We start from the raw sequence: 25,114 nt of genomic DNA, 5'->3' as shown, positions 1-25,114 counted from the left end.
GGGGCCAGGCTGCGTCCGGGGTCCCGCAGGCCGCGTCCTTGGTCCTGCTGACCACACGAGGCCGATTTCCACCCTGACAGGACTCGGTGGCAAAGGTGCCCGGGATGCGGATTGTGTCGCTTTGTCCCGGACGGGAATGCGCTTCACCTAAAGCCTGTGACCTCCTCCGCCCTCAGCCGCAGGAAGCCGCTGCCCGCGGACGCGTGGGTAACCTGACCCGGGCGATGCTCAACAATGCGCGCGGGCCGGGCCAGCTGGCCGCGCTGCTGCTGTCGGGGAAGCGGGGAAGCGGCGCGAGCAGCGGCGGTGACCCGCGCAGGGGCCAAGGTGTGGAGCTCTGGCGTTAGGCTGTGAACCGTAGACTTCGGCGCTGGTCCTGACCTGGAGTTCTCACTTTCACCAGCCCAGAAATTGCAAATTCAGATGCATGTAGGGCCAGAAAGCGAACATAACCCCGGCCGATTCCTGCGGAATTCTTTGCAGCAATGAGGCGCGCGGGTGCCAGGTCTTTTTCTTGCTTTTCTTCTTCTTGTCCTCCCTTCCTCCTCCTTCTCTTCCTCCTTCTTGATTAGTTACCAGAAACCTGACTCATGTGTGCCGTCTCTTCATGTTTAAATGCTGGGAACTTACTCACAAGTTTGAAACATCAGGTTGCTCAAGCAAAACACACAGGGACCAGGTAAGCTTGTGGTCAGGACTTTGCCCTGCCTAAGAATTCAAGCAACACATATTTTATTGAAATAGATGTTGCATGATCTCGTAAGTGAATAAATTTTATTACTTAAATATATCTTTGCTCTTAACTGAAAAATCTAAAACATTTACAACAGGCCAAGAATACCTGGTCCATTTCTAAGAAAAACAAGCTGTCGGCAAATAAATGTAGCTCAGAGTGCAGCACAGACGATGTTTACGACGCGTGGATTGGTCCCAGGCCGTCCGGCTGTCCGTCCGTGTGGCCCACAGCAGGGGCGCGGGTGGGACTCTGGGAAACCCGCCACCTCCCGAACTTCCTGGCTTTGGCACAGAGGGAGCCACGCCTTGTCAGGCCTCGGCATCCCCCTCCCCACTGGTGGAGACTGATTTTTCAACAGAAACTCACATTTTATCTCACTCAAAAGACCCGCCCAACTTTTAGATGGGAAAGTTAGAAAGGGAATGAAAAGAAGGAGTGAGGTGGTGGGTGTCTGTGTCCGGCCTCGGGCCCAGCCCCCAGCAGCGTGGACAGCTGCTGAAGCTGGACAAGCACGCTGGCCAGCGGCGTCAGAGATCGACCTCCAGAGCAGAGAGAGAAAACAAAGATATACATAGAGTTGGTTGGTTGTTTTTTTTTTTTAAGCCAACTATGATCCCATCAATGTATTTCTTAGGAAAATGTAAACTGTTCATACATTCTCTAGGACATCACAGTGAAAAACAAGTACCCGTATGTGTGAAGGGCAGGCAGAAGGCTCCACCTGCTCTGCCCTTGGCAAAGGCCCTTGGCCGCACTGGTGAAAATGCCAGCTTTGCTTCTGCACGGATACCACGTCATGCCGTCCCGTGGAGCACCGGTGGACCCCAAAGGCAGGGCAGGGCAAGGGGAAGGGGGTCTTTGAAATGTTTCCAGGAGCTCTGTCCAGCGGTCTGTCCTTCCAGGCCAGGAGTGCCGCACAAAGCTACAAGGACACTGATGAGACTAGGGATCTGCTGCCATTCTCTAGGGAAGACTTGGCTTGCAGTGTGGCCGCCTGGATTCGAAAATGTGTCCTTGACTCCATGGAGTAATTCTTGTAGTTCTGCCTGCAAGTGAACAGAAAGTCAGACCCCCGCGCGCCTGGGCCAGGAGGCCCTCTTCCCTGTGGGAGCGGCGCGAGCCCCCGCGGCCAGAGATGGCGTCCAGAGGCTTCAATCCTGTCTGCCCCAGGGGGTGATTACCTGGAGGGCCATGTGGCCCCTCGCCCTGCTCTCATGCCCTCTGGAACCACTCCTGGTCCTGTTGGGTCCCTAAGCTGGGAGGGGTGGTTCTGGGAGTTTTTTTGGTTTCTTGTTTTGTTTTTTTAAGCTTTATTTATCTAGTTGAAAGAGCAACAGAGAGAAAGGGAGAGGGCGTGCTGGTTCATTCCCCAGATGGCCCCAACAGCCAGGGCTGGGCCAGACCACAGCCAGGAGCCTGGAGCTCCATCCTGGTCTCCCACAGGGATGGCAGGGGCCTGCTGTCTTCCCAAGCACCTTGGCAGGGAGCTAGCTCGGACACAGAGACACTCCTATCAGCACTCGGGTAAGGGACGCAGGCGTCCCACGTGGCAACTTAACCTGAGCTCCAAAGGCCAGCCCCAGTTCCGGGAGTTCGGATCCCTGGCCTGGAAAGCAGGGAGCCTGGGTCCTCACACCAGTCCCTCTGCGGGCTTGCAGTGTGAACCTGGCAACTCGAATCCCGCCTCTGGGCTTCAATTGCTCGAGCGTAAACTGGGGAAGAAGCCTTTCTCTGCCTGGTGACTGCTGGGTCGGCGAGGACGCAGGCCTGGCCTCCGCGGCCACCCCCGCCCGCGCCTGTGCCCGGAGCTCAGAGGGAGCAGGGGAGGGCTGAGGCGACCCGGGCCTTACTTGGCGGACTCCAGGAGCCTGATGGCCTCTTCGTTTCTGCCTTGCTCCATGAAGAGCAGGGCCAGCTCCAGCAGGGCGTTGGGGATCAGGTAGTGGTCGTATTTAATCTTCTTTTCACTGCAGAACAGGGCGGGCATGGCGCTCAGGCTTTGCCCTTGAGACGTCCTTCAGGTCCTCCACGCAAGCTTCCCCCAGACTTCATGTGAGGATTTCCTGACCCAAATTCCCATCTTGGGAGGCTCCCGCCACCTGCCCGAGAGCCGGGTCCCAGGACAGCCTTTTCCAGTGCCGGGCCCAGGGCTCCCCCGTGGCCTGAGGCCCTGTCCTCCAATGTGAGCGGCTCCTCAGACAGCAAGGTCTGCTGCTCGTCTGGCTCACGTCTGGCTGGCATCTGGCCTCCTCTGGCCCCCTCTGGCCCCCTGCCCTGGAGCCCTGGAGCCACGCTTTCAAGACGCAGGTGTGCCTGGGAGGCTTCCTGGCTCTTGGCTGCCACAGGACAGAGCCCAGCTGTGCCAACAAAGGTGCAGGCCCCTGTCGGCGCCGTCTTCCTCCCATCGCCTCCGCCCTTCCTCTCTCTCTGACTCACCCAGACCGGGAAGGCCACGTCACTGCGCCGCCGCCCCCCCCCCCCCGCCCCGCGCGCAGGTGTCCGTCCCGCGCGCTGGCATTGGCACACGCAGAACCTACTCCACTTGCAGCTTCCTCCCCGCCTCCCCTGCGCGACAAACTCCCCCGCTCAAATGTCCCTCCTGGAAAGCTTCCCCTGGGTCTGCCGTTAGGTTTGGGTCTCTCCTGGGGGCGCCTCTGCCCCTCCGCTTTTCCCCAGCACAGCCCTGGGTGTTCTAGGCCAGCCTGCCTGAGGCCAACGTCGGGAACACCGTGCGCGCCCAGGGCCGGGGCCGAGGGGCCGAGCTGCGACTCCAGGGGGCGCCACCCACTCAAAACAGCAGCACGTCTGCGCGCCGTCCAACAGCCCGGAGGCCCTCTGGCCCGGCACAGAGCCGCCGCTGGACCAGGCAGGGCAGGTGCGTGGCAGTCGGCCAGGCTCAGCCGCTGCGTGGGCGGAGGAGCGCCCAGCAGGCCCGGCCGCGGGGGCAGCCGCGCGGGCACTCACTTGGCCGAGATGCTCCGGAAGTTCTCCTCGGCCTCCTGCACGCGGCCCAGGTACTTCAGACACAGGCCTTTGAGCAGCTTCACCAGGCACTCGTCGTCCGCCGAGAACTCGTTCTCTGCAGCCCGGAGAGGGGGGACACAGGGCCTGCGCGTTCGTTCGCACAGCAGCGGCTCCCAGGGCCCTGGCTGCGCAGGGTCCACGCTCCGCACCCTCGGGAGGTCACGCCGAGGAGCAGAACGGACACTGAGCCAGGGACAGCACCGTGAGGTCGGGAAGGTCCCTGTCCGCCCTGGCCAGGGGACAGAGGCCAGCTGGCATGGAAGCCAGGCCAGAGAGACAAGGGCCAGTGGCCAGGGTAAAGGGAGAGGGAACTTGAACTGTGGGGGCCCGGGCCGGCCGGAGGGGTCGAGGGCTGCGAGCACTCACCCGGGCTCCTCTCCAGCGTCTCCTCAGCCCTGGTGATCACCTCGAGCATCCCGTCCGTGAGCGCCGGCTGCTTCCCGATCACGGCGTAGCCATTCCAGATGTACATCATCTCCTGAGGAGGCGGGCAAGTCAGTCCCAGGTTTCCTCAGTTTTCCTGCGCTCCGATCAGAGAAGCACTGAGAGTCCTTCTAGCTCTCATCTTCTGGGACAAATCTCAGCCCAGCCGATGAGACTGTGGGCTTGGGGGTGGAACGGGGGAGCCCTGTCACTCACCACGGGGGCCTCCCTTAGTCCAGGGAGGACTTCAGGTGCGCCGAGGTGCTCACTGTGCTGTGCACAGCTGCCAGCAACTCCCTGTTACTTTTCCACCATGGACTCCTGGGGACCCTTTCGCCCTCTCCCCCAGCCTCTCTGTGTCAAAGCTCTTGCCATCGTTTGAGGACCAGGCCAGGCCCCACCCTCTCCAAGAAGTCTTCCTCCTTACCCCAGCAGGCTTGGGGTATGCTATACAGCAGAAACCATAATTTACTGATGTACTTTAAGACAACAGGGTTTAAGTCCGTGTCACCTTCTCGCCTATTTCCCTAAAGCAAAAGGTTCCATAATGGCAACTCAGTCCGTTTCTTTTAGAATTACATTACCATCATGAAAACTATAAAACACACATCCTGACTCTTTTTTGCCTTGCCTGACAGGAAGCTCATAATAATAAATTAAATGTTCTTTCATAATAACTCTTAGCATTTCCTAAACTGTCATACCAGGCAATGAATGTGACAATGATTTGCATACATGAACTTCTAGAAAGACATTATTGTAGTAGTTCTTGTTATTATATTTTAGGAAGGGAATTTAATTTTAGGCCAGAATTTCTCAAATTGTTTTGTGGTCCCAGGTTAGCAAATGTTCCAGTAACAAATTTTAAGAAAAGATCTGTGCCAAGGGCCAGTGCTGTGGCATAGCGGGTAAAGCTACCACCTGCAGCACTGGCATCCCATATGGGCACCGGTTCAAGACCAGCTGCTCTACTTCCAATCCAGCTGTCTGCTATGGCCTGGGAAAGCAGCAGAAGATGGCCCGAGTCCTTGGGCCCCTGCACCTACATGGGAGACTTGGAAGAAGCTCCTGGCTCCTGACTTCAGATTGACCCAGCTCTGGCCATTTTGGCCATTTGGGGAGAGAACCAGTAAATGGAAGACCTCTCTCTCTCTCTCTCTCTCTCTCTCTCTGCCTCTCTGTAATTCTGCCTTTCAAATAAATTAAATATTTTTTAAAAATTTTTTAAAAGTTAGGGAAATGCTGCACACCTGAGCATCTTCTTGGAGATTCACTCTCCAACTGGGATATGACAGCTCCAAGAAGTCTATAGTGTATAAACTGCGCTTAGGCCAGTCTTTCACAAATGTACTCACTCATGGGACTCACTTTGTGCATAGTAGTGTTTTGCAGAGTATAGTTTGGGAAATCCCCTACATTTCCGGTGTCATTGCTACCTGGTCCTTCCTACAGTACTCCTTTTCCAGGGTCGGCGCTGTGGCATAGCAGGTAAAGCCACTGCCTGTGATGCCAGCAGCCATAAGGGTTTGTGTCTCAGCTGCTCCACTTCCTATCCAGCTCCCTGCTAATGTGCCTGAGAAAGCAGCAGAGGATGGCCCAAGGCCTTGGGCTCTTGCCACCCACATGGGAGACCCAGATGAAGTTTCTAGCTCCTGGCCTATTTTATAGAGCAGTTATGGCCCAGCCCTGGCCATTGCAGCCACCTGGGGAGTGAACCAGCAGATGGAAGATCTGTCTCTCTCTCTCTCTCTCTTTCTGTCTCCCTCTTTCTCTCTCTGCCTTTCAAATAAATAAAATAAATCTTTAAAAAAAATACTCCCCTCACTCATTTGATGGTAATAGCTTTACTGTATATATTAAGATATCTTTTAACTACTTAGGAATATTCAGGACATAAGCTCTAAAAATTCTATATAAATATTAAACTCTTCCATTTACAAAATGTTAAATGAATTTTAGCAGTTGACTCTCATAACTGCTCTATAAAATAGGCAGTGTGTGCGAGTGTACTTCCAAAAGCTCATGGAAAAAAAGAAATTCAAAGATAAGTTTATTTTGGTGCAAAAAGTATCTTGAAACCCGAGGGTATTTTTTCAAAATATGCATTTTTCCATGAAATTTTGAAGTGCTCTCATATTATCTCCATTTTCCATTAAGGGAATACTGCTGTATGAAATGGGCAAGGAATCTATTATTTTAAAATTCATTTTACACTGAGGGAAGAGGGAACCTATGTAAGGGTCCACAATCAGTGGGAGGGAGAGTCGGGGCCAGAAATCGGTCTCTGAAGCAGCGCTCCTTCTACGAGCTGGCCTGCCTTACTGTTTGAGTAACAGCAAGGATTCTTAGCAAACCGGAACCTTATCTGATGCCTGCTCAAATCCCGCAAGGAATTATGGCTCAAAATGTGGCCGCTGGAGCCGGACTGGTGAGTTCAAATTCTGCCTCTGTGACTCACTCGCTCTGTGACCTGAACAAGTTATTTTATCTCTGCTTATCTGTTAGGCCTCACTGCCGCCATCTGTAAAGGGCCTCACAGAGGAGGCAACAGGCAATGAACAGAGCAGGTGTCCAGTAACAACGTCGGCTCTTCCTGCTGTGGCCAGCTCAGAGCTGACTGTGAGGCTGGCCAGGCGAGGGGAGTGTAAACAACGATCACAACATGTGACCAGCCTGAAGCAGGCTGGGGACAAGGGTGTGGGCTGCCCCGGAGCGCCGCTTCTTCTGCCCGCAGGTACCTGCAGCCTGCTTACCTGTCCCCGGGTACCAGCCCGTTCTCCTCTGTGCTCCTCCGCCCCAGTCCCAGGGGAACTGTGAAACCCTCTCCCAGCCCCTGAGGCATGAAGACTGAAGGCCTGTTTCTTTCCTCCATGTCCCATGGGTGTGGCTCTCAACCAATCTCCCGCAATCCCAAACCATAGGGCAGGGCCTGTCCAGCGCCTCCTACCCACCAGAGCAGGGACTGGCAATGAGACAGGGTTGGGGGAGAGGTAGCGTCTGGACTTCCGGATGGCAAACTTCTCTGTGGGTAGAGATTTCCCAGCGATCTTGAGTTTCAGGCCTGGCACAGCTCTGCAAGAGTAGATGGGGGCAGGGTGTCGATGGGACAAGGATGAGTGGAGCAGTGGAGGCCTGAGGGCCCCAGCCCACCCGCTCCACCGGGCCCCTCTCTGGCAGCGACAGTGGTGGGCTGTACAGAGCCTTCCAGCTCTGACACAGCCTGGGGCTGTGGTCTCAGTCTCATTTCTCAGGCCCTGTCCCCGGGCCTGGCGGGGCAAGGGGCTCCTCTACAGCAGCTGGCAGAGGTGACAAGGTCCTCAGACGCCCCCAAGCCTGGCCTGCCTCCTCCACCTGCAGGCCCCACGGGAGGTCTCATCCCAGTCTCACAGGCGAGACCAACACCCAGAGAGAGTGGGACCTACCCAAGATCAAACCGCTCGAACCCCTAATTAACTCTGGCCTCACTGAGTGGTGGCCTCCTCAGTGCTTCCCAATGGCAGGACAAAATGAGGACGACAGCTGGGTGAGACACCGCATCGGGGGCCTTCGTCTCCTAGCACCGTCCTGCACCACCTCCTGCCACACTGCTGGGCGTGGCTGGGACTCCAGACCTGAGCTCGGGCAGTAACTGGATGCAGTGTGGGTCCCCCAGGCCCCCTGCTTACTCACCCTGCAAGCTCTCAGGGCCTCGCTACTCTCATCTCTATAAAACAGATGACGCACCCGCCTCGCCAGGCCTCCTGGCGCAGTTCTGGGAGCTGGGGGTCTGGAGTTCTCCAGAAGTGACACAGGCCCCATCCGGGACAACAGGAACCGGGAAGCTTGGAGGACACCCACTTCCAGGGCCGCAAGTGCCCGGACGGAGGCTCAGGCTGTCAAGGCTGAGCTCTCTGCCCTGGGCCTTTCTGACCCTCGGGGGGGGGGGGGGCAAGCACTGCGGCACAGGCACAGATAAGCGTGAAAACAGCTGCTGCTTGGTGGGCAGCACGCACGTGCCAGGTCCTGTGCCAGCTCCTCCAGGATGTTATCTGGCTGACTCACAAACAGCCCTGCAAGGTGGCGGCTGCTGTTCCCGTTCGATAGATGGTGACGCTGTCCCAGGTGACACAGCTGACAACTGGCAGAGGCTAGACATGATCCTGTTGGATTCCAACCCTGGGGCTCTCTACTGTGCTTCGTGGGGGGCATCAGGCTAAGGCAGCTGCCCGGAGGCACCCTGCCCTCTCTGCACCTCAGCGGCCATGGCTGTCCTACAGACCAGCAGGAAGAGGCTCAGTGTGACAGAACACCTCGGAGCGGACTGGAGGGGCTGAGAAAGGTGGCGCTGGCAGCGTGGGGTGCTGGGCTGCCTGGGAGCTCAGAGCAGGAGGGCAACCACCTGCAAGCTCTGGGTGGCTCGGGCAGAGCCTGTCCACAGTGGAGGCCTCCCATGGGGCACTCGGGGGACCCACCTAAACAACTCCACCTCGTCATCCCCAAAAGGCTTGTAGTCCTCCTTCCCAAACATGCTGAGGTAGGCGGCCTTCATGTAGATGTAGGTGGCCTGCGCGAGACAGAGCGAGAGTCAGCAGTGAGCTCCCCTCCCTCGGCACAGCCCACAGCCGAGCTGGCTCCAGCCCTCACTCCAGCCCAGCAGAGCGGCTCACGTGCTCCCAGCCCCCGGGGAGAAACTGAGGGTGAGTGAGGGGCCCAGAGCAGCTTAGGACTCCAGGGGGAGCTGTGTCAGACGCGGCCGCCCTGTTCACCCTGAGGCTGGCAAGGAAGGGCCCAAGCAGCTGGAGGGCCAGGCGCGGCAGACAGAGCCCCATATGGAGGCACAAGGACCCAGGGAGCACTCAAGGCTTTGAGTAGGCAACGACTTCAGAATGGGCCCGTGAAGGACTCGGGGAGGAGTCCAGAGGCCCAAGAAAGGGCCTGGCGCGCAGGGATGCCAGGGCCGTGTGCAGGTAGGACACAGGTGTGCACAGCACCGCCTGTGTGACAGCCTGGGTACAAGTGTCTGCGTGCCAGGCACTGCACACACGCCCCTCAGTCCACCCAAACAGTGCCAGAGAGGAGCCTGGACCCCACCTCTGCCTCCCGGGATCTCAGTCACCCCTCCCCCAACGCGGAGTCAGCCCCCTCAAGGCCACGCCCCGTGCCTAGAAGTCCCGGTGAGAGCAGCTTGGCTCCGTGCTGCCCTCCAGTGGCCGAGCCTTGCGCCACAGCCCTGCCTCCTGCCAAGGGAAATACCTGCGGGTGCCTAGAATGAAACTCGGGGAGGGCGAGGAAAGGCAGCGAGACCTCCTGTAGAGCCCGGTCCCTGGAGGAGGCGGAAAGGCGCCTCCACCTGGCAGCCCCACGTGGGCCCTGCTGGAGCCCAGCGTTTCAGTCTGCCTTTATAAAACAGGAGGACAAGCGGGGGTCGTGGGCTGTGGCGGGAGGTCTCCCTTCACGGTCACCCTTTCCTGTCCCGCTGGCCTGCTCCTGCCGTGCAGGCAGCAACTCCTCGGGGCTTTACGCCCTGTCCAGCTCTCGAGTCCCACTGGCCTGTGGCCCTGAAGGCCCCCCTCACACCAGCCCCACACGGACGCCCTCTGCTGCAAGCCGTTTCCCTCACCGTCGCCACCCTGACCGCGTCCGTCTCTCCTGGAACTGCAGTGAGAGCCCATCACACCGAGGACAAGATCCGAAGACCCTGCCACGGCCGCGAGGCGCAGTCTCCTCAGCCCGCCCCGCCCCGCCCCCGCCATCTCCACGCGGGCCTCGGGCTGTTCCCGGAGCACGCGCGCCCCACCCGCCGCTCGGCCCTGCGGCCCTGCTCTCCGGCCCCCGACACCACTGACTCCGGACACGGGTTGGTCGGTGGGCTTCTCGCCCTGCCCTGCCTAGGACGCCAGCCTTGACCGGGGGCTGTGCGGCGCCCACTCTTGCGTTGGCCGGCCTGGAACTGGAACGGCCCGTCGGGGAGCCCCGCAACGAAAGCCTGAATCTAAGCCGGAGGCTCCCTCCCGCCCCCTGCTGTCGGCATGCGGCCTCTGCAGCCCCTCGGCCGCCACCAGTCCCGGCTCCGCCTCCTTCCGGGCTCCTCACGCCCCACACCACGCCTTCCCCGACCTGGGATGCCACTGTCCCTGTCAGGCTCATTCCTCTCCAGGCCTCCTCTGAGCCGCCAGGAGTTAGGAAGGACGCAGCCACGCAGCCATCGCGCCCATGCCAGTCCTGTTCCCCCAGGGCTGTCTGCCTGCTGAGTACTTTGCTGGATGACTCTGCGGGGGCCTGTGCCAAGTTAGTCTTTGTCCTCAAGTTCACAGCAAGCGCTCAGGGGAAGGGACTCCCTCACAGTCCCCCTGCGCTTGCTCAGCCCCGGCCCCTCACCCCCACCCCCAGCGGCTCTCAGCAGCACCCAGCTCCTGCTCCCTCCTTGTGGGATGGCCTCTCAGGCCTCCATCCCGCCACCAGATCCCCCCCTTCAACGCCAAGCTCCCCATTGCTGAGTCTCCGGGGCTGCCCTTGCGCGCGCTCCTAGAATCCCCCATTACACTAGTGACCACGCTGTCACCACCTGGTTCCTGGCCACCGCAGCTGCAAGCCCTGGGGGAAACCCGAAGGCCTCCAAGGGTCCACTTTGTGCGGGATGGGGGAGTGGGTGCTCGTGGCCTTGGCCACAAGCTGCGTCTTTAGAGCTGGAAGTTAGTGTCCACAGTGGTGGCCCAGTGCTGGAGGCCCCGGCACTCAGGATGCCACAACCCTACTTGTCACATGAACACTGGAGGGGGCAGTGCAGGGAGGGCTGTGCACCTGAAGCCAAACAGTGCTGGAATTGAGCAGGAACTCAGCAGCCTTCCTGGGCCTGGGAGGCCTGGGCCTGGCCCAGCCTCTCACAGCAGCTGATGGTCTCCCCAGGGTGGGTGGACCCAGCTGCTGGACTCACGCCTCAGGAAAACTTGGAGAGTTCAAAACGGCTCCCCAGGGCTTTGTTCTTGGGTGTGTGGGGGGTGAGGAATGGGTGCCGGGGCCCATGGGCAGGGCCTGGGATGCCTCTTCAACAGCTGGGTGGTCTCTAGACAAGCTCAGCCCCTGGGGGAGGCCTTGAGATCAAGGGGAAAGCAAAGGCCTCCGAGTCGCACAGAGCTGTCCTGGAGTCGCCATCTGTCACTGGCAGCTGTGGTCACAGACCCTGTCTCAGCCTCAGGGTCCCTTCCAGTGCCTCGCTGGGTGAGGGAGCAAGACACACAGCCAGAGCTCAGTGAAAGCCCCGCTCCCTCCCAGCCCAGACGAGTTCCCCTTCAGCTCAGTCTCCAGGCTGCAGATGAGCAGAGGGGAGGGCTGAGAAGCAGGGCCGGTGCCTAGGCAGACAGTTCTAATGGCTGCCAGGCGGCCTTTGCCCCCAGCGAGGCTCACAAGGGAGTGCTGGGATGGATTAGTGATGTCTGTGACGGGAGGGGTGGGGTGGGGGGAAGTTACTGGGGAACGTGGGTTCTGTGTTTACTGACACCAGGTCAGAGGCTGATGAGCTAGGGGGTTCTGAGACTTGCTTCGGACTGCTGCGTAGCCTTACAACGACAACAGCTCTCACCATTGTTAAGCTTCATCCAGGGGCAGTGGGCATCTGTGTGTCTTTGCTGTGCCTCCACGCATCTCAGGCCTCTCCCCACCTCCCCACCTCCCATACTACTTCCAGGGGCAACCCTTCGTTTTTCTTCTGGGAAACCCCTGCCCCCATTCTCAGTCCATGAGCAATCTTCCATCCCTCTGTCCCAGACAGATATGTGACCTAAGCCAGACCAGTGAGGCTCCACTGCGGGACTTTGGTTGGAACCAAAGGTTAGAAGTGAATGGTGGGGCCAGCATTGTGGCACAGCGGGTAAAGCCTCAGCCTCCAGTGCCGGCATCCCATATGGGCACCGGTTCAAGTCCCGGCTGCTCCACTTCCAATCCAGCTCTCTGCTGTGGCCTGGGAAAGCAGTGGAAGATGGCTCAGGTCCTTGGGCCCCTGCACCTGTGTGGGAGACCCGGAGGAAGCTCATGGCTCCTGGCTTCAGATCGGCGCAGCTCCGGCTGTTGCGGCCAATTGGGGAGTGAACCAGTGGATGGCAAACCTTTCTCTCTCTCTCTCTCTCTCTCTCTCTCTCTCTGCCTCTCCTTCTCTCTATATATAACTCTTTCAAATAAATAAATATTTAAAAAAATGTTGTAAGGAGCAGCCCATGGCCACCCCGTCACACCAAGAGAACCTTGCTGAACAGCAAAGACGTCACAGAGGAAAACACAGCCACAGAGACCAAGCCCAGATGACGTGAGTTGAGTTCCTGGATCCAGCCCTACCTGAAGTCAGAGGCGGCCAGAACTTTCAGTCCTAGGAGCCGATGAGCCTCCTGTGTTTTAGACTCGCAGTCTGATGCAGTGGCCCTTCGCCCTGTGTGGCGTTAACTGCACAGTGTTTGCCTCGGCAGCGTGAGCCATGTTTCTGTCCCTTGTGACTGAAAATCGTGTCTGACAGTAGGGTTCTAAAGTCGCTGCCCCTCACTCACGGCCTTCAGCCCCTCCCACCACTGCGTCCTTCTAGTCTACGGTTCTCTTTAGACTCCAGCCGACACATCTGTGTTCAGCTAGGGGGTTGGCCCTTGGTCTGGGGTCCCATGGCCAGTGCGGGTTGGCCTTGGTCCCCAGTGCCTCCTGACCCTGGTGTCAGCCCACCTTGGACCAGGAGTTCTCCTTGCTGAGCAGGTCGGCGTAGAAGTAGGCCATCTTCCACTGGCCCTTGTAGGTGAAGCACCACATCAGCTCCCAGTAGCACATGTGGTGGAACTGCTTCCAGTGCTGCTGGGCCTCACAGCACTCCTCGAACCGCCGGATGGCCTGCGAACAGCAGCGGCTGCCACCTCGCCCTCCGCGCCTCGGCCGGGGCAGCAGCTCAGCTGGGCCGGGGAGCCCGGAGACCTGGCCTCCAGGCCTGCTTCTGCTCCTTGTCTTAAATGACCTCGGGCCCGGCTAGTGCCTGTCTTTGGGACTCCGGAATTATGGTCACAGAATGAAAGGAGGGGCGCTAATGGAGGCTTAACTGGCAATAGGTGTTAGAGCAATGTAGTGATGCCTGTGTCTCTGAGCAAACCCCACAGGTTCCAGCAGTTTCCATGCGGTTGCGGGCCTGGGCATCGGCCCTGCTGCCTGGGGAAACACCAGGAGGGCCGGCTGGGGACCCCAGAACTCCCCTCTGTAGAGCTCAGTGCTGGGGGCCAACACTGCAACCCCACCCTCCCCAGCCTCCTGCGGCCCACTCGCCAGAGTCAGCCCGACCACACTCAGACAAGCCACCTTCTCTTCTCTTGCCTCCCTCAGGCACCTCCCCGGCCAGGCCAAACCCTACAGACCTCCAGCCCCTGGTCAGGATCCTACCCACCACAATGCCACCTCCTCACCGTCTTCCCAGACTGCCTCTGGGGGGGGGGGGTTGCCTCTCTTGCCCCTCTTTCTCACTGGCTCTCTTTTGGAGCCTCCCCCCAGCCTGCCCTGCTCTGGGGGTGTCTATGCGAGCCTGACTTCCTGCGGCCTGGGAGACCGTAGCGAGCCCCATCACTCACTGCGTCAATGTTGCCTTTAATGGCTTCAATCCGCCCCGCGAAGAACAGGAAGATGGCGCCCTGCAATGACAGCACCTGAGCCCCTGAGGGTCCCTGGCATCCTCGCGGGCTGGGGATGCCCGGCAGGCGGGCGGCTCACCTTAGGATATCGATTCAGGTAGGGCTTCAAGAGCTTCTCTGCTTCCTCAATGTTGACATTCCCAGTACCTGGAGGGAGGGCGTGGACACCTCCTGCAACCCTCCCGGCAACCTCCCAGCTGCTTCTCCAGGCCTCTGTTTCCCCCTCTGTGAAATGGGGATAACAATGCTCCCTATCTCCAGGGTGATGTGAGGATCAAGTAAGATGGTGCAGAAATCCCTCTGGCACACCATGGGGCTCCACAAGCAGGGTCCATGCCCGCCCTGGCTCTGCCCAGAACCACAGGGGCTGCGATGGCTTCGTCCCATCTCCCCAAGGAGGACACAATCCCCCCTCCCCCCATCACACAGATGCGGACTGGGCTGGAACCCGGTCACGCTGTGAGTGATGCAAGTGAGTGGTCCGCAGGGAGGCCTCAGGACGGGAGATCCAACTCTGGGAGCCTCAGCAGGATCCCCAGCCCCTTGCCCTCCTGCTGCCTGCTGTTGTGGACAGGCAGACCCAGGGCCTGGGGTCTCTCCGGGAGCTCCTACCGAGCACAAAGGTGAGGAAGGTGTGGTAGCACAGCAGCAGCATGACGCACAGCACGGCACGGAAGCTGTGCCCCGACGCGCCCTCCTCCAGCTGCAGCAGTCCGTAGTCCTGGGGTACAGGAGGAGAGGCTCAGGTCCCCGGGGAGTGGCACTGGGCGCTGCCAAAGCAGGGCTGGGACAGCCCCGGAGTCGGGGCCTGAGCCCTGGAGGCTAGGGCAGATGCTCCCAGGCTGCCTGACCCAGCCAGCGGCTGCAGCCTCAGCTCCCATACTAGGTCAGGGGGACACTGGTGCTGAGGTCAGAGCGAACGGCTGACCAGGTCCCAGCATCCCCTACCTCTTCAACAGCCCCTGCCCATCCCACCCTGGATGCACCTGCTAGACTGCCCTGTGATGGGAGCTGAGGGCCTGGGCAGCCCAGGTCCGGTTGGGAGGACGGGGATCACCCTAACCACAGGTGCCAGGCATAGATGCAGCCATGGGGACTCGGGTGTGCCACTGCTTCCAGACGCCTCCAGAGCGTGGTTGTGGGGGGACGGGGCCCAGACCCCGCTGACGCCTGCCTGCAGTCTCCGCCCCTCCATCCGCCCTCCAGAGCACTCTTGCGCTTTCTAAAGCACAGATCTGGCCTGCCTCACCCTTCCTTGGCTCCCCAGGCTCCCCTGGCTCCGGGCTGCCATGGCAGGCTCCTTTCATCCTGGCCAGCGGGTGGCACCACCCTTGCGGCCGTCACCATGCTGAGATCCTACCCCTGACCCAAGGGCCTTCTTAAAATGAAATGCAGAGGGACGTCAGCGCCTCAGCCCGTGCTGCCCAAGGTGCGGGCCACAGGCACAGACAATAACAAAGAGTAAGGGGCCACGCACAGGAATCCGAGTCCCTAGGCGGGGAGGGTTCCCTTCTCAGCCCAGGAGAGAGGCCCAGTGCTCACATGCACCAGCTCTCTGGCCTCCCTCCCTTGTCACACAGGCAGAGTCCTGGCTGACCACATGTTCTGCTGGGCTCTCCTTAGGCTCAGCCTCATCATGTTTGCTTTTATGATTATGTTCTTCTTGTGCCAGGTAATACAGGTTTGTGTACAGTAGTGTTTCCTTCAACAAATGTAAATAAAAAGTACGAGTCACCTTCCAGTAAAGTGATCTATAAATAATAATAATAAGGACTGTGTGGGCCCAGCGTTGTCGCATGGCCAGCAAAGCCACCGCCTGCGAAGCCGGCATCCCATATGGGCGCTGGTTCGTGTCCCAGCGGCTTCTCCAATCTGGCTCCCTGCTACTGGCCTAGAAAAGCAGCAGAAGATGGCCCAAGTGCTTGGGTCCCTGCACCCACATGGGAGACCTGGAAAAAGCTCCCGGCTTTGGCCTGGCTCAGCCGTGGTCATCTGGGGAGTGGATGGAAGACTGCTCTCTGTCTCTCCCTCACTCTATAACTCTGACATTCAAAATAAATTTTAAAATATATTTAAAAAAAAAAGTAGAGGTCTGTGGTCCTGGCAAAAACCAGAGAGGCCAGAGAAAGTACACATTACAGAAATGCTTACCCAGTTTGCACAAAGTCCCTTGTTTTACTGAAAGAGGCTCATAAGAAGGGACAGGGAGAACAGGGTGAGGCTGGACTGATCTGGGCTCCTGACTCCAGGGCAACACTGTCCCACCACACCACAGGCCTTCTCCACCAGGGAGTCCTCTTGGGTTGATACTCAGATTCCCGCCCTCAGGAAGCCTCTGGGAGCCTGAATTCTGCTTCCTCTAATGTCTGTGGGCATCTCCCAGGTGGAGAGGCCGCACCAACCAGTCCTGGGCCAAGGACTTGGTCAAGGTCTTAATGTGAGAAGGTGGCTGGGTACAGCATGGACAGGCTCCTCATACCTGTCAGGCCCAGAGAACGTGACCCCAGACCAGTGCACGGGCTGCCACCCCCACCCCAGAGCCCCACCACTCTGGGAGGGACCCAGCAGAGGCTGCTGGCCCTGTTCCTTGCACAGAGACAAGGGGCCCAGACAACAGCCCAGCTTGTCCCCGGCTGAGCAGCTCTGAGTGCCAGAAGACAGGCGGTTACCTTATTTCCTGAAAACCCCACAAACTCGAGCAGCCGCAGGATCCGAGTGGGAAGCATAGACAGCGTCTGCAGGGGCAGGGCAAGGGGCCGGTGAGGGGTGCAGAGTGCCCTGAGACCTGCTCCTTGAAGACGCTTTACCTGGGGGGACACCCTTCCCTGCCCCGACACTCGCATCCTGTCCTCCAAGAGAGCCCTCCTCGCACGAGCAGGCCCCGCCCCTCCAGCCTCCCCCGCGGCCCACAGTGGCCCCTCGGGTCCCTCTGCTGCAACTGCTTTCCCACCTGGACCATCCCAGGATCCTCCAAGACCCAAGTGGGTACACCTCCCCAGGAAGCCTGCATCCCTGCTCGGGAGGGGCCGCGTCCCGGCTGTCTCCCCCTCCCCTGCAGCCGTGATGCTCCTCCAGGGCGGAGGGGGTATAAGTTCTGGGGCCACAAAGACTCACACGACTGGGCTTTCCCACCACCAGGCCACTTGGGAGGAGGCACACAGCTGGACTCTCCGGGGCTGGCTCCAGCGCCTGCCCACCCACACTCCAGCTCTGGGCCCTCAGAAGGCTGGCGACACGGTGTCAGCTTCACTTCTGGGACCAGGAGAGCCTGGCGCCCGGCCAGGCCCCGAGGGCCCTCACCGGCGACCATGCGTGGGCAGGGACGTGCAGGGGAGACGTGTCTCAGCCCGACACAGCAGAGGGGCCCCGCTCACCAGGTTGAAGGCTCCCACGCCAAGCTTCACCCCTCCCTCGAAGTGCCTATGGCTCTCTCCCTTGCAGTACTGTGAGGACTGGACCAGGCTGTCCAGCTCCCTGCGGAGAGAGGCAGGCCTATTAACCTCATGCTGGGGGCTGGGGGCTGGGGGCTGGGGGCTGGGGCTGCTCCAGCTGGGCCCAAAGCCCCCACCTCCCCAACCCCACCCCTGCCCCTGCCCCAGCCAACCTCCCAGGAACCACAGCTACACAGGGCCGGTGGTCCTGAGAGCTGAGACCCCAGGAGTTTCTAACCCCCCTCTCCCACGGTGCTGCTGCCACACTCCTCACCCCTCACACTGGCCCTAATGTGCGCCGCTACTCTGCTGTCTAGAAGGGCGTGGCCAGACGGCTCTTTGTGGAGAAGCGTGTGGAAGAGGGACTGTCCTGGGCTTCACAGGGTACTGAGCAGCACCCGGCCTCTGCCCATCAGATGCCAGCCGCATCCTCTCGCCAGCTGGACTACCAGACTGTCTGCAGACACTGCCAAATCCCTCTCAGGGGCCAGCGCCGTGGCTCACTAGGCTAATCCTCCGCCTAGCGGTGCCGGCACACCAGGTTCTAGTCCCGGTCGGGGCGCCGGATTCTGTCCCGGTTGCCCCTCTTCCAGGCCAGCTCTCTGCTGTGGCCAGGGAGTGCAGTGGAGGATGGCCCAGGTGCTTGGGCCCTGTACCCCATGGGAGACCAGGAGAAGCACCTGGCTCCTGGCTTCAGATCAGCACCATGCACTGGCCGCGATGGCCATTGGAGGGTGAACCAACGGTAAAGGAAGACCTTTCTCTCTGTCTCTCTCACTGTCCACTCTGCCTGTCAAAAAAAAAATCCCTCTCAGGGGCACAGTCTCCCCCAGGTGAAAACCACGGGGCGAACTTAAACACCCCCTCCTACAGGAAGCCTTCCTGAGGCCTCTCGGTTGGGAGTTGACCCTCTTTCTCCTGGTCACCCACTGCTTGGAGCCCAGGGCCCGGCCCAGCTCTTTCCTGGGCCACAGGCATCTTTGGGGCTCCCAGGCAGCAGGCACTGGCTGGGGCTCCTCTGTGCCAGCACCAGATGACAGCAGGGCACAAACCAGGCTTCGATCCAAAGTGCTCCCCGCAGAGCACGGCCGACCCTCCAGTCACTAGCGGGGTGAGGAGTGCTTCCAAGGAGAACCCCGGGGCCTGACCTGGCCTGGGGAGGTGGCCTCAGCTAAAACCTGAGGATGAGGGTGACCAGCCTGGAAGTGAACGGCAGCACGTCCGGGAGTGTTGGTCCAGACAACTGAGGGCCCGAGGGAGCAGAAGCTGGCCGAGGTCAACAGCACTCCGGCCAGCGCTCTACCGCACGCACATAGCCGGCAGCCCTGCTTACTTGTACGTCTGGTAGCTGTTGCGAACTTTGATGCCACCCTTGATGAAGCTCACCATGTTCTCATCCTGCAGGAGAGACACATGTGAGTGCAGGCCCAGGCACCTGTGGGCTTGAGAAGTGCCACTGGAGACTCTGGGCCTTGGATCGGGACATGGGAGGCCCAGATCCACGAGGCAGCTGGAGCGGGGGGTCAGCCAGACACAGCCTCTAAAGCACCCAGGGCTCACCCGCAGCGCCCTCACACGTGGTGCTCGCGGACAGGCCGGAGGGGACACCCCGGGCATTAGCAGGGCCACCCTCCAGGTACATGGGCTGGGGAGAGGAGGATGCGTGCTTGTTTGGGGATTGTCTGTGGTCTTTATAACAAGTGGATATTTATCACATTTATAATTTAAAGCACCAGGGCTGGCGCTGTGGTGCAACAGGTTTAGCCACTGCTCCCTAGGTTCAAATCCCAGCTCTGCCATTCGCTGATCATGTGGCCTTGGGTAAGTGGATCCTCTAAGTCTCCCCTTCACAGGTGTCTGAGATGAGGATTATGTAATACATGTAAATGTAGGTGAAAATACCCTGTAATGTTCACCAAGTTGGCACAAGTTGTATGTCTGGTACATGGCGGGTGCCACAGGCATTTGTTAACTGAACCTAGTGTAAGGCAAGCCCCTGAGTGACACTTAACAGGCCACAACGGGGGAACAGGACTCAGTGAGGCGGGGAGCACCTGTGGCCAGCGTTGAGGAGGGAGCCCGTCACTGCCTCGCGGAGCCTGGCCGGTCCAGGTCTCAGCCATCGCCTGGGTGATGTGGTTGCTACAGACCTGTGGCTGGGGCGTGGGGCGGCGCCTTCTGAAACTGCAGCCTCCTCCCAGTAGGGGTTCCTACCTGCAGGAAGGTCAGGGCTGCTCTCTGCAGCAGGCACTCGGCGTAGCAGACCTCAGCGTGGATTTCCTCTGTGGGGAGGAAACCGCAGCCCTGTGGCCTCCTGGGATGCTAGGCAGGTGGCTTGGGTTCAGTGCTGCTGCCCCAATGCCCCAAAGCAAGGCAAGCCTGTGGCCACCCCTCCCACCTCCACCCCCCTTCCTCACTTCCACTCTCCCTCTCCCCACCGTCACTCCTCCTCCCATCTCCACCCTTCCTCTTACCTCCACCCACTCCCACCTCCACCCCCCACCTCTACCCCCCCACCTCTACTCTCCCTCTCCTCACCTTCACCCCCCACCTCCACACCTCCTCCTATCTCCACCCACTCCCACCTCCACCCCATCTGTCTCCCACCTCCAGCCCTCTTCCCACCTCCACCCCCCTCCCATCTCCACCCTTCCTCCCATCTCCATCCCATCTCTCCTACCTCCACCCACTCCCACCTCCACCCATCTTCTCCCCACCTCTACTCCCCTTCTCCCCATCTCCACCCCCCTCCCCACCTCCACTCCCCCTCTCCTTTCACTCTCCTCCCCCCACCTCTCCTCTCCTCTCTGCCCCATCTCTCCCACCTGCTCCCCCTCCCACCTTCACTGTTTCTCCCACCTCCATCCCTCCTTGCAAGGTGACCTGGGCTGCCCAGGCCCTCAGCTCCCATCACTCTGAGCTGTGTTAGGTTTGCTGACTTAACTACCATGGTGTGCTCGCGTACCTAGGGGAATGTGTTGTAGAAGCTGACACACACAGGAGGCAGCTGATGGCCGTGGCGGGACGGTCTGGGCTGCTGTGGCCTGCATGTGGCAGTCCTGGAAGTCACAGCCTTGAGCAGTTTGGGGCTCTAGCACCGGGGCTGATGCTGCCTCCTGTGTGTGTCAGCTTCTACAACACATTCCCCTAGGTACGCGAGCACACCATGGTAGTTAAGTCAGCAAACCTAACACAGCTCAGAGCGCCCCTTGGCCTGAGCGGCAGAGCTCACTGCCCTGGGACAGCTTCTCCCTTCCTTGACTTCCAGGTTCCCCGCTGGTGACGCTGTCAGATAAGCAGGTTTCATCACAGAGCACGTGTTGAGGGACCCAGTGTGAGCCCCGGGGCCCTGACCCTCCAGGTTGAGCGGCCGCCCCCGGTGCCACACCTTCCGTGAACTGCTCCATGGTGGGCCGGTGCACCAGGCTGCTGAAGGAATCTGTCACAGAAGACTTCCTCCGGTGCCTAGGAGGGAACAGGGGCCGCAGGTCATTTGGTGACTGTGAGCTCCCCCAAAGCCGGGGCCTGCTCACACCTCGGCACCTGTGGCAGCCTCTGCTCGCAGCCCCATCCACCTTCTTCCCTCCTCCCTGGTCACCCTTTAAGAGCTGGCTCGGGTGTCACCTCCTCCAGGAGCTTCACCAAGTCACACTGAGATGGCACGGTCTGTGCCTGTCTCCCTGACCAGGTGGCGTGGACATCAGAGTGGCCCAGCTCTGATGACTCTCAGTTCCCAGGGAGCGAGTGGCAGCCAGTGAGTGACACACGACTCTGAGGCTCTGCCTGCTCATTCATGCCGGCAGTGACTGCGCACCGGGCGCTAGCTATGCATCAGCTCCCGTGACAGGTGTCTTCGAGCAGCCCCCGGGACAACGCTGTGAGGCGTATATCACACCCACTTCAGAGAGGCGGAAAGTCAAGTCCAGAATGGGGCCTGTCCAAGGTCAAACCACAGGGGTTCCTGGGAGCTGCTCAGGGACTGGCTCAGACAACAAGAGAGGTCAGGGACCACGCCTAGGACTTGGGGATACAACCTCTTAGCCGAAAGAAGCAGTGCTGGTAGTGGCATTTTAGGTGTTGGGACAGGTCAGGGTGACAGGAAGGTAGGGCTCACAACCCCTAGCCCCTGCCCCCCACCTCGTGCCCTGACCTCTGACACAGCGATTGAGCTTCCTTCATCATGTTCCCGGCAAGCAGGATGTCCTGTGGGTCAAAGGTCATCATGGCCTGCATCTCGAGGATGGTGGCATACGTCAGCGAGTGGTACATGCTCTCCTTGGTCCTGCCAGAGAGAGGGGACATTGAGAGCACCAGCTCCTAGAACTCCAGGGGTTCTAGGCCTCCCATCCTCTTCCCTGTTCGTCTTCTTCCTGCTGAGTGGTCCTAAGTGACCTTCCCAATCGGCATCTGTTTGGCAGGGGGCAGCAGGCTGCTGTGAGCACTGGAGACAGCTGAGCCATGTGTTGGCCTGAGTTGCCTTTCCCTGTGCCGGGGCCTGCCCCTGCCTTCTGCTCCCACAGCCAGCAGGCTGCTCCAGGACCCCCTGTCTGGAGAACCTTTCTGCCCCAAGCCTTACTCCCAACCCCACTCCCTGGACGTCTGCACAGGCCACCTGCTGCCTCCCCCAGCCCATCATCTGACCATGGTGCTCTCCAGGCTCCATGGGGTACAAGCTCCGCCCACCTCCCCAGCCCTCTTGCTGCTTCTGTCTTCCCGTGCCCCTCCGTGTGAGCGGAGCACACTCAGGGCTGTACCCCACTGCACACACAGACGTTCCCACACTCCCCTCCTCCAGGCTTTGTCCATGCTGTTCCCTTGGCTTGAAATGCCCTTCCCTGACCTCAGCAGCTGACTCAGCCATGAGGGGCCCTCCTGGGGGACGGCTGCCAGCACAGGCCTGGCTCTCTCCCCGGACGGCCTCCTCAAGCACGGAGCAGGTGAGCCCTGCCCCCTGCACTCTGTGATGGGCTGAGCGTCCTGCCGCCTCGCTTCTCAGCTGAAGCGTGTTCAGGGCTGGAAGCCTAACACACGTGGTCCCTCTCCCTACTTGGAGGAGTCACTTCACAAGTCGGCCTTGGTTTCTGCTTCTGAGGCAGGGGTGAGAACGCTGCCTGCCCGGCCCCGTGGGCCTGCAGTGCGAGGCTGACTGGAGCCCCCGGCTCAGCAGGTGTGGCGGCGCTCTGTTCCCTTCCCCGAGGGCCCATCGTTAATTATTGATGAAGGAAGGTTTACATACAGCTTGTGACTTGACCCAGGTCCTGCCTCTCTCCTTCCTAAAACACCCGGAAACCAAGTGCCCGTCAGCTGCTACGGTCTTGGAGGATCAGAGGTTTATGGGAACAGAAGCCCCTGCTCTGGCCCTGGCTGGCCTGGGGCAGTGGCTGTGGCGAGGGCGGGAGGCCTGCAGAACTGGAACTTCAGAGTCCCTCACACACAGGTTACAGCCCTGGCTTTGTCAGCTCCAGGTGTGCTGCCCTGGTGAGTTACATGGCCTCACCAGCTTAATTTTCTCCCCCATAAAATGAATATAATCACCCTTCTGTTCCAGGGCTTTTATTGTTTGTCTTAAAATTTTTATTTATTTGAAAGAGACACACAGAGATTGTCTACCTGCTGGTTCCCTCCCTAAATGCCTGCAACTGCCAGAGCTGGGCCAGGCCAAAGCCAGGAGCTCAGAACTCAATCTGGTTCTCCCACAAGGGTGGCAGGGACCCAAGAACTTCATGACCTGCTGCCTCCCATGATGTCGTAGCAAAAAACTGGGTTGGATATGGACTAGCTGAGACTCGAACCAGGCACTCTGATATGGGATGTGGGGATCCCTACTGGCATCTTAACCACTATGCCAAACAGCTGTCCTTTTAGGACTTTTTGAGGGGCTTAAACAGGATGCCCAGGCCAGGAGCCACATCATCAATGCTCAACAAATGTGAGTCCCTTCGGGTCCTGCCTGGGTCAACTGTTACTTCTCTCACATAAAAACCTTCCCTGGGGGGCAGGCCTTTGGCATGGGGTGAAGATGCTGGTGTGGATGTCCATACCCCACATCAGAGCGCCTGAGTTTGAATCCTGGCTCTGCTTCTGATCCCAGCTTCTTGCTAAGGCACACCCTGAGAAGCAGAAGGTGATGACTCAAGTACTGGGTCTCTGACACCCACGTGGGAGACCTGGGTTGAATTCTGGGCTCTTGGTTTCCACCTGGCCCAGTCACAGCTGTTGTGGGCTTCTGGGGAATGAACCAGTAGCGGAAGATCGATGTCTTTTTCTCTTTTTCTCTCTGTTCCTTTCAAATAAATAAATTTTTAAAAATCCAAATATTTAAAGCAACAAATCCTGTAAATCCAAGAAGAAAGCAACAGAACAACAGAAATTGTAGCCGGAAGCTAGTCAGCATGCTAGTTAGACATGTTAGACAAAAATAAAAAGTCAACAAGGCTTGTTTCCAGTTTGAAACATTCATACATAGATATAAAAATGTGTGCTTGGGGTGGGCATTTACAGCAGGAATTAAGCTACCCTTTAGAGATCTATATCCTATATCGGAGTGCCTGTGTTTGAGTCTCAACTCCACTGCCAATTCCAACTTCCTGCTAATATGCACCCTGGGAAGCAGCAGGTGACGGCTCAAGTAAGTAGGTCCCTGCTGCCCAAGTGGGAGACCAGGATTCAGTCCTGGGCTCCTGGCTTCACCCTAGCCCAGCCTTGGCTGCCGAGGGTATTTGGGGAGGAAACCAGGTCTCTCTCTCTGTCTCTCTGCCTTTCAAATGAAATGAACATAATTTTAAAATCTTTTTTAAAAAAAGAAGCTGGCAGCACAGTGACCCACCCAAGATGGCCCCCCACTTCCCAGCTCTCAGGCTTGTCCTCTCTCTTCCTCTTCTGCTGCAGGTCTGAGCCCAGTTCCACCTGCTAAGCCCTGCCTAGTGCTGGGCCCAGGAAGAGGGACTGCCCCACCCAGGCAACTGGCAAACAAAGTAGAATTTCTGGTCTGAGGCCCAAGCCTAGCATGCACCTGCAGCTATGAATCCTGGATCCTCCCTGGCCTACTACCTGGAAGCCTCTCAACAATGATCTGAACTAGAAATGGGGTGCAGAGGCATGACAAACTCCAGATACCCCAAGTTTAGTCTGCACCCCCACAAGTTCTTATTTACACATAGAGCATTCAGACTCTTCTGCTCAACTGAACACAGCTCTGGGACATGATGCCCACTGGGGTCCCATCTTCTAGGGCCCAGAGTTGCTACCAAGATGGGGAGGACAGTGGAAAAGCCATCAGCAGAGCAGTGTCGGGACTGGGGGCTCCCGGCCACCTGCAGGTCAGCTAAGCCAGAGGCCTCAAGTCTTTCCTTTCTCTGCCCACACCCAAAATGCAGGCCTCATCAGGTTCCTGGTAGCCAGCCTGTTCTGCCTTTGTCCCCACCATCGGGGCCTCCTTACCCCAATCTAACCCCACCGCTCCTCCCTGCTCCTCCCTGTCCCAGCTGAGGGTTTCCTTCCCCAGGACCTCTAGGCTGGGAGGTCCCTCTGCGTCCCCAACTCTCCACTCCTTCATCCCCATGAACACTTCTGCAACCCTACTTCCTGGCCCTCTCAGCTGTCACCTCACTGCCTTCCTCTCTAGCCCAACCTGCTCCGAGGGGACTCCACCCGCCCAGTGCACCTTGCGTCACTCTGCCTTCTACCTGTCAGAAGCTGCCACAGCTCTCCCCACTCAGCTTGTCTCTACTGCTCAAATGCACCAGACCTTCATTCCCACAAGGCCTGTGCACTCACTGCTCCCTGTGCCTGGAAATAACCCTCTCCATCGGGCCAACTCCTCAGCCAGCCATCTCAGTTTAAGTGTCAGCTTCATGGGTACGTGGCTTGTGTAACAG

At 59.0% G+C, this 25,114-nt stretch overlaps 1 protein-coding gene across 5 annotated transcripts in view; it reads right to left on the bottom strand.

Moving 5' to 3' along the window:
* Positions 1-1,308: 1,308 nt before the first annotated feature.
* TTC39A (tetratricopeptide repeat domain 39A) overlaps positions 1,309-25,114 on the bottom strand; it is a 50,605-nt gene continuing 26,799 nt past the window's right edge. For 2 of the 5 annotated variants that reach the window (XM_051857783.3, XM_051857785.3), the window contains exons 3-18: positions 21,388-21,519; positions 20,626-20,702; positions 19,452-19,519; positions 18,571-18,635; positions 17,181-17,280; positions 16,476-16,541; positions 14,419-14,527; positions 13,886-13,953; positions 13,747-13,806; positions 12,863-13,024; positions 8,635-8,726; positions 7,135-7,255; positions 4,127-4,238; positions 3,701-3,815; positions 2,587-2,703; positions 1,309-1,782 (exon numbers count right to left, since the gene is read on the bottom strand). In XM_051857783.3, the coding sequence (XP_051713743.1) occupies positions 1,659-1,782; positions 2,587-2,703; positions 3,701-3,815; positions 4,127-4,238; positions 7,135-7,255; positions 8,635-8,726; positions 12,863-13,024; positions 13,747-13,806; positions 13,886-13,953; positions 14,419-14,527; positions 16,476-16,541; positions 17,181-17,280; positions 18,571-18,635; positions 19,452-19,519; positions 20,626-20,702; positions 21,388-21,519 (1,588 nt within the window). In that variant the 3' untranslated portion in view covers positions 1,309-1,658. Of the gene's footprint in view, positions 1,783-2,586; positions 2,704-3,700; positions 3,816-4,126; positions 4,239-7,134; positions 7,256-8,634; positions 8,727-9,782; positions 9,912-12,862; positions 13,025-13,746; positions 13,807-13,885; positions 13,954-14,418; positions 14,528-16,475; positions 16,542-17,180; positions 17,281-18,570; positions 18,636-19,451; positions 19,520-20,625; positions 20,703-21,387; positions 21,520-22,077; positions 22,232-25,114 lie in introns of those variants that run through there. The other 3 variants (XM_089300707.1, XM_089300706.1, XM_051857786.3) reach the window with 3 other exon arrangements.

Source organism: Oryctolagus cuniculus, chromosome 7, assembly GCF_051225735.1.
Source record: "Oryctolagus cuniculus isolate XC-2025 breed Fujian yellow rabbit chromosome 7, ASM5122573v1, whole genome shotgun sequence".
In the NCBI taxonomy this organism is placed as follows: Eukaryota; Metazoa; Chordata; class Mammalia; order Lagomorpha; family Leporidae; genus Oryctolagus; species Oryctolagus cuniculus.
The sequence above is the reverse complement of the archived record's forward strand: the minus strand, read 5'-3'. Positions and strand labels throughout refer to the sequence as shown.